The 8,799-nt window shown below is 41.9% G+C and overlaps 1 protein-coding gene across 1 annotated transcript; it reads left to right on the top strand.

Annotated features, from left to right (window-relative positions):
• Positions 1–885: 885 nt before the first annotated feature.
• On the top strand, positions 886–2,661 carry LOC117143867 (UDP-glucuronosyltransferase 2B1). The gene is made up of 2 exons (XM_033308736.1): positions 886–1,568; positions 1,624–2,661. Exons 1-2 carry the CDS (start codon positions 886–888, stop codon positions 2,546–2,548), a joined length of 1,608 nt encoding a protein of 535 aa, XP_033164627.1. The 3' UTR covers positions 2,549–2,661.
• Positions 2,662–8,799: the final 6,138 nt, after the last annotated feature.

Consider the following 8,799-nt stretch of genomic DNA (forward strand, 5'->3'; position numbering starts at 1 on the left):
CTCAGTCTCTCTGACGCAGATAGCAATCTCTGAGTAAAAATAGTGGAATATAACTTTGTAGTTAAAGTGAAGGAGAGCCAAGTTTGTGCCACATTAGGTTATAATAGATGTGACGATAATGTTGGGGTTACTAAACGAAATAAATGTATTGATAACATAGTCAGAAAATCGCAAACAAACCATTACAAACATTTTCGGTGTGATAAGGAAACCACTATCAACTCGTTCGCACTAACTACTTATAAAGTTGCGGAACTTAATTGTTAAACGGGTTATCTTAGCCTAGCATAACAAACCAAGCGATGTGAGTGGCTTATCTGCGGAAGACTGATGTGACATCTGAAGTTGGCGTCTGTGCATTATCGTGTATAAAACACTACTGTTCCGTACTCTAAGTCATGGAGGCTCAAACGAGGGGCTTAAGCCCCTGACGGTTGTCACGGCTTAAAAGTGATGATGATGATGGTGGAAAAAAAGAAAAGCCATATCCTTGGCTTTCCCAGTGGTTAGGTTTTGTGCGGATGATAACAGATGCTTTGTAATCTTCCTGATTCAGATGGAAGGAAAGAATACACTATAACACTATACACTAAATCTTCTTGAGAGCTATGCGATACGTATTCCTTTGAGTTCCCATATGGTATATGGTTTTACCAATTCAAGCACTAGCAGCTCCTTGATTACCCCTAAATTGTTTGAGTTCTGGGAATACAGTGCACATAACAATCACTTAATGGGTATTCAAATATGAAAGCAAACAAGTCACCACCTGATTGCATGGCACTCGAAGTGGTTTGATAAGGCTTATCTGAGCTTTTGATTCCGTTTAAGGCGAGACCTAATTTACTAATGAACCAGTTTACTTGCAATCGTCGTTGTGGTCAAATGGGTGGAATTTCGAGGTGCCTCGCCCTCCAGATAGTGGTTCTGATTGCCGGAGCCCATGGAGCCAATATTCTGGGTCTGTTCACCAGCCTGAGTCCGTCGCACTTGGTCATCCAGATGTCGATGGCCCGGATTCTTGCCGAGAGAGGGCACAACGTGACTGTAGTGACGGTCCTAAAACCACCGTCTTTACACAAGGATATCAACCACATTCTGGTGCCAATGGAAGAGGATATCCTGCAGGCATTCGGTTCTCTGCTCGGTGGAATGACAAAGACGGACAATAGCAATGCATATACGTCCATGTTTCGATCGGTCAGACAGTTGTCAGAGACGTTCTCCAAGATGGGTGATGTGATGAAGCAACCGTTGGTTAGAGATCTCTACGAGCACCCGGACAACAAGTTCGATTTGGTCATGGTGGGCTACTTTATGAACAGTTATCAACTGGCCCTGGCCCACAAACTGAAGGTTCCGCTGGTGTTGGCCCTTCCGAACCCGCCATCCTTTTTGGGATACTTTTTGGGCAACCCCTGGGAAGTCTCATATGTGCCGGCCATGAATATGGCCATTGAAAGTGGCAAACCACTAGGCATTGGACATCGTGTGCTCAACCTGCTGGGAAGTTTGGCACAGCGGCTGTTTATGTTTATAATTGAGTTTAGGAATGCCAGGATCTACAGGTTGGTATAAATATGATGTTTAATCAACAGTAGCTTCTACATCTAACTTTTTCAGCGATATCTATGGCGACGATCCCACTCTGCCCAGATATGAGGACTTGAACAAAAACATTTCGCTCATCTTCTTTGCCTCGCATGGCATTAGCGAAGGACCCATCCGTCCCAATGTGCCAGCTGTGATTGAGATCGGAGGAATACAAGTCAAGGACCAACCCGATAAGCTGCCACAAAACTTGGAGCAGTTCTTGAGCGAAGCTCCACACGGAGCTATTTTACTCAGCCTGGGATCCAACCTAAAGAAGGACCATTTGAAGTCAGACGTAGTGCAGAAAATGTTTAATGTGCTCTCGAAGCTGCAGCAGAAGGTGATTTGGAAGTGGGACGACCTGGATAACTTACCGGGAGAGTCCGAGAACATACTCTACTCCAAGTGGGTGCCGCAGGACGATGTCCTGGCACATCCGAACATAACACTGTTCATCAACCACGCGGGAAAGGGCGGCCTAACGGAGGCCCAGTATCATGGCAAACCCATGCTGGCCCTACCAGTTTTCGGTGACCAGCCCTCCAATGCCGATGTCATGGTGATGCAGGGCTTTGGAATCAAGCAAAGCATCCTTACCCTGGAGGAGGACAGCTTCCTGCAGGGCATTCGAGAGGTACTCGACAATCCCAAGTATGCCACTGCCGTTAAGTCCTTCTCCACTCTCTACCGGGATCGTCCATTGAGTGCTCGGGAGACCCTGATCTACTGGGCGGAGTACGTGATCCGCCACCACGGAGCTCCGCACATCCAGAGTCCTGTGGTGCACATGAGCTACATAGCAGCCAATAACCTGGACGTCTATGCTGTGATCCTCGGAGCGATTGTTGCTCTCTGCTTTATTACTAAATTAGTGTTTGGTTTAATTGTTAAAACAATTAGGAACAATTCTACAAAGGCAAAAGTTAATCAGAAACATAAGCTCAAGAAGAAATAGAGCTAGTATACTATTTATAACAAAAGTTGCCCACCTCCTGCCAAATAGTTACTAATAGAGCAAGATTATAAATATTTATATTAAATTCAAATCAATTTTCATTTCGTTTTAAAAACGGAACCGAACCGGAACTATTTTTTTAATAGTATGAATTCAATATTTGCATTTAAGTACTGGGACCTTTCACGAAACGGAATATAATGCTTAAAGGTATAAAAAACATTTTGAATGGTAAGCATTTTTTATTCGTTTTTTGGATTTTCATATTTTAACAATTTCTTTTTCATTTTTTATGTCCTCTTTATTTGGCCACACTGAACTTCAGGGCCACAAGTTGTCACCATTTGGTGTTCGCAAAAGTCATAAAATCATTTAAATAAACAAACCGCTTTGGGTGAGTGGGGCAGTTGGGGGGATGTGGGGGTCCTGCTGAATATCCGACCCTCCGGTCCGCAGTTAAGCGCCAGTTTTTCGCGACCCTATTCCGACTTTTCCTGTGGCGGTCACTTTTGTTTTTATTTACGGCTTTCATGCTGCTCCTGGGCTCAGTTGGTGGCCAACGAGAGGTCCTATCTGCGCTGCAACTACGTGCGGCAACATATAAAATTTGCATTAAAATTACTTTGATTGCAAATTGGTCGCCCCGGCTACAAAAAATGCATTCTGCAAATCCCCGGCTCGTTTTTATGATCACTTTTTTTCTTTTTTTTTGGTTTTTTGTTTTTTTTTTGCATTTGCAAAATGTATTCTCTGCCGTTTTTGGTCGCGTGCAGCCTATTAAAAAATATGTTTTTGCGTAAAATATTGTATTTTTAAGGATTATTGATTTTATTTGACCACCAGGGAGTGCCATTTGGCTGGCTCGTTTTGTTTTTACACAACCTTTTAAGCCCATTAGTCGCACAGCAAATGGGGTATATTGTGGGGGTGCACAGTATGTAACAGGTAGGAGATAGACTTTTGCACCCACAACGAGGATTAGGGGCGTGAGCCCCAATGGACTGGCGAATATAGTATTGAATACATGCTATAACAAATCCAGATCCGAAAAGATACAATGTTGCAGGTTGTATCTTGCTATCCTGCGGATATGTTGCACTAATATTTATATATACCTATGGTATGCATGCCCCAATGCATTTAACAGTCTCCAAATTCAGCAATAAATGCAATGTCGATTGAATCAAATTAGCATTCTCTTCAGTGATAGATTGCAAACCGAGCGTACTGTGCAACTATTAAGCATATCTGCACCGAAATCAATGGCATATGTCAGCTTTAACTTTGGGCAGTTCGTCAATGCATTTATTCGATGCCTATATGCCAGTTGAAAGCGCACGCATGTAACGCCCAAAACCAAACGATGCAATTTCCAATGCATAATTCATTTGCCAACAAATTGATTGGAATGTTTATGCGCTTTCGTAGCATTTCAATTTACGCACAAACAAATTTGAATTACCTACAAAGCCTGCGACCAAACGCATTCGCAATCGTATTCCCACTCCCCGCTGCTCATGAAAAACAAATGAAATGCAATGCGAAGTGGTTTTTGCCAAAAACAAAGGAATTCAAATCGAATATATCCTGTATGTGGTAGTCTCGTTGGGCTCGTCGTCGCCATAATTCACCACAAAAGTAATTTAAAACCATAGGACGGACAGGCGGCATAATGCCACTCCCCCTGCTGAAGGTCGAACATCTGAAGATCGGTGATATCATAATGGATGTGCGAATGTTAAGCAACCCAACTCAACCACAACAAGCTGCTTTCCCACGCAGCGGAAAACTTTGATGAGCCTCATTGAAATTGAATTTCCTACCAAGTGCCTCACCGTGCAATTTGTGTTTTCCCATCGTTAAATTTCGAGCTCTGAAAGTAATTGCAATTGCACTCCGTTCAGGGAATGCAACGCGGCACGTGCGGGGTGCAAATTGCCCGGGGAACCCCGAAAAAATACTGATTGAAACATATCGGTTTCACGACCCACTCAACTTCTCCCATCCGGCAGTGGTGGGCCAAGGGGTAGATTACGGATTGGATTAGATCGCGGATATCCCGGGGTCTGCGGCGTGAAATCGTGTTCTCTCCGGCATTATTAATTGCGTCTTGACATCTGTGTTTAATGTATTTATTGGAAAGTGTTCACAAAAACACTTCCTGCCTGCCATAAAGTTTACTATTGTTTCGACAATCCTTGAATTGAAATGATTTCAAGTCGAGATATAAGATATATATATTCAAACAAATTTTAATAGAGAAAATATAGCTTAGTGCTTCTTTATTTTCCCAACGTTTCCCTGCCAACAAATGTAAAGCTAAAAGGAGGCCAGGGAAAAATGTTTCCAACAATTTCAGTTTAGGCAATGAACCGTTTAATAATTGCTAATGCCTTGCCGTAATTTTCATGGCTCCTGACATTTGGCCATAAAAGGAAGTAAAAGATGGAAAAAAGCCGCCAAAATGACATAATCTGCCACATGTGGCATTTGAGCAAAGGAAGAAGGTGCGTGAACCCGCAAAATAACAAATGAGAACGGAAACTGACAATTGACGCGAGCTAAACCCAACAAAAAAAAAACAAAGAAAAGGTAATAAAAAAGGTAAGAAGTCCTTCTTTCTTTCTCGTCCTGGAAAATGACAGCCCAACAATATAAAACAGTCTGGATGAAGGCGCCTTTTCCTTTTCATCTCCACCTCCTGCGATGGAAGTCAATTACATAATTACTTTCAAGCGATTTCCCACGAAATAAAATATCGGTCCAGCTACCTGAAATCGAATTCGAGCCTAATGGTCATTACTGTACGAGCATGGGTTCCTTAACCGAAAGAACACATGTGCCAGTTTAGGGGATCGAAAATGTGTGTGTGGCCCCTAACATTTTATCCACAGTTCTAGCCATAAATCGCATTTAGACCACAGGTGCGGTTGCTACCTGCATGGGAAAAAAAGGAGGAGCTCTTAGTTTACTCTGTTTCCTGTTGCACAACACCCCATTAAAAATACACCCGATTGCACCAAGATATACGTTCTCTCTAATGAAAAGATGGTCACCACCAAATAAGGCAAATGTATCTTTTGGTTTGCTAGCTGTCTTCGAGTTCAGAGCCTATACATCTATACATTTATAAAGCTATACAGCTACAGCTACAGTTGATTAATTTAAACTTGCGTTTATTTCCAATAAATTTGATTCAATCTCAAACTGTTAAAGATTAGATTTTTAAAGCTGTTGAGCATGTTTTCTTTGGGTTCTTAAATCTTCTTTATTCTAAGTCAGATGAATAAAGAAAGCTTTTACTTCAATGATTATACAATTGTATTCTCAAATTCATTTCCTAATGTTCCAAGTACCTCCTTTACTTATTCCATTTTTCTTTCTCCCTGTGTATTTACATATCCATTGAATAATTCCATAATCTGTACAGAGACATGGGTGAAACCTGAGAACCTTTCGCCTTTGTCAACGGATTGTTTCCCTGTCGATTTAGTGAAAAATCGGTTTGAAATTTGATGGCAACCAAACTGACATGCAAAGTTGTTTCATTTCTTGTTTGGCTTTAAATAGTTTGTCGGATTTTTTTGACAGTTTCTCTAATTGCTTGCCGGGCGATTTCCGCCCCGTCAAAAAGAGTGCGCGATCCAAAGTAGGAGAAATGAGAAAATGGGGGCGATGCTGGATGAGCTGGGTGGGATGGGGTTGGGTTTGGTTGTGGGTTAATCGGCAAGCTAATTTGCAATTAGGCCAACGAAAACTGAAATGGAATCAATGCATCGCATAGCCCGCGGCGCTTTAGTTTAATTGAAAACTGAGCCGAGCAGGAGCAACTTTTAATGAAGATGGAGCTCCGAATGATGGAGCAAAATGACGCGGCGCAGGCATGGGTTGCCTGCTTCCACAACGGGAGCTGCAGTGGCAGTCGAGTGGGGGGCAGTTGGAATGAAAAGCAGTGGAAAAGCCAAAATTTCCTTCATTTGCCTAGGAAATTCGAGTGCCGTTGAGAGCTGCTCCATCCCACCAATCTATGCAGTTCGGTTTTTAACGCTCTGATGAAATGAGTGGAGCAACTGCAAAGGCAGATTGCAATTGAAAAGCAGCAATTATTTTAAGGTTTGGAGCCTAGGGTTCTATAAATCAAAGGTACTACACATTATGGTAATTTTATAATGCGAACTATTTCTTCTTTCGTGCTACTTAATCAAGAGCTAAGTATCTTTTTTAATCCTAATCGAAGTCTTGTACTTTTGTAACCTCCAGATGCTTATAAAATATTTATCGAACTTATTCTTTTAATGAGATCTAGAAATAAACTAAAGGTGAAAATGGTGAAGAACTTAAAACCAGTGGCCCTTTTACTCTCAAATTCCCTCTTCGTCGGTTTTGGCGCTAATTGGTTTGATTTTGAAAATGCGTGATCCTCGGTTCACTCAGAGTATCCTTTAACTTGCGGCTTGGAGCTTTAAAGCGAAACCTTAGAAGCAGTCCACTTAATTTGGTAAGGTTAATAGAACCAAGTAAGAATGTCCCATCAGCGATTTTGGCAACAAAGCTATGAAGGGAGTATCGTGGAATGTATGGTTTATAGCTTCTATTCTTCAATCAAGGATATCCAATGAATGCATCCCTATTTGCTCTACTCTAAGCTGCTTTAAATTAATTTTACAAGTGCGAAACTTTTAATTGTTATCGAATCCAGCGAGAAAGGCATTGACAGTAGTTTTTTCCACTTAATGGGATGGGGTAAGTGCAAACTTTAACTTTGCCACTGAATGGGGCTAAAAGTCATAATTAGAAATCATTGCACAAACTTATGGCCCACTCACACTAGGCCTGCATCCTTGAAGGACTTTTCTGTGGAAACTGTGAGAACTTTCCGTTGACATATTTATTCTTGCTAAGAACTTATAAGTGCTCTCATTGATATGGTCTGAAATGGTTTCTTGGGTCCGTAAAAAGGATATATTTCAATGGTAAAAAGTGTTTCTATCAATCCTAACTAGCAAATCATAGTTATATGAGTGTTTCTTGTACCTGATCATAAATATGTCAGTATTTGCACTTTACAATCGCAATAATATGATGGCCTAAGCTGTTTTTTTATCTCCGACAATGTTTCTGAAATCTTGTCATTGTGCGAAACTTCAAAAACAATGAAATTCCATCGTGGGCATAAGATTCGTTTCAATTACAAATCGAGAAACGTGACTGGCATGAGATGAGCGAAGCGATTCCAAAGTGGCAGTGGGAATGGCAGAGCAGCGGATCCTGGGATTTGACATTTGCATTTCAATTCCAGTTCCGCGTTTTTCCGCTACTCCGAATCGCATGACCCGAGGCGAACGATTCAGAAACAAAGACAGCGGACCACCAGAGGAAGGACCTCCTCGAATTTCCGAGCTGTGCTCCGATTTTTTGCTGCCGCCTTTTTTGCGAACTGTGCCGCGGGGTACCTGTTTGTTGTTTGCTTTGTTCCTTTTTTCGTTAAAAATTTAATTTAATTAAATTAATTTAAATAAAGTTGATGTTCTGGCCCGCAGCTGGGAGAAGCTGCCGAGGTAGGTGACAGAAAATAGTTTGCTGGAAATTATTTTTAATGTTTTTTGTTCAGGGGACTTACGTCTAAATATGATTTCATCAGTGGTTATCAAGGATTTTCTGCTTATATTGGGTGTAATCAAAACGAAATTATATGTATCTGAGTATCTTAATATTTTAAATAAGTAAAGACGGCTTACTTTCCTCATCAGCTGAGGAATGTATCTTCATAAAGTATTTCAAGCTTTAAATCCTCACGATTTGGATGTTCTGCCCTTCGAATTTAAGCGCTGAAACTCCTCGGCGTGGTCAGTCTACCATCTCCCGGCAGTAATATCCAACTACGTATAAATCATAGTATCCGAGCGCAAGGATACACACTCCGTTGTCCTGCCAAAAGTATATCCCCGTCCGTCGGGTCTCCCACGCCGAATGCATCCCATTCAAAAACCAATACTTCACTAATTGCTAGGCTTAATAGGCATTAAAAGCAAATGCCCGGCAGCGGCAACAACGGCGCCCGTGTCCTGGGACAGGACAATGCCCAGCTGGGCCAGAGCTGGTGCTAGGGATGCTGCCGGGACAATCGGGAACATGGGCGCGGGGGTGGCTGCAGCACGCACAGGATAATAAGCGCACGCCAGGATGCCTTTGTATAGTTGCCTGGGCAAATAAAATTAGAAATTTTACGTTTTCAAAAAACCTCCTAGCAC

This window comes from Drosophila mauritiana, chromosome 2L (genome assembly GCF_004382145.1).
Source record: "Drosophila mauritiana strain mau12 chromosome 2L, ASM438214v1, whole genome shotgun sequence".
Lineage (NCBI taxonomy): Eukaryota > Metazoa > Arthropoda > Insecta > Diptera > Drosophilidae > Drosophila > Drosophila mauritiana.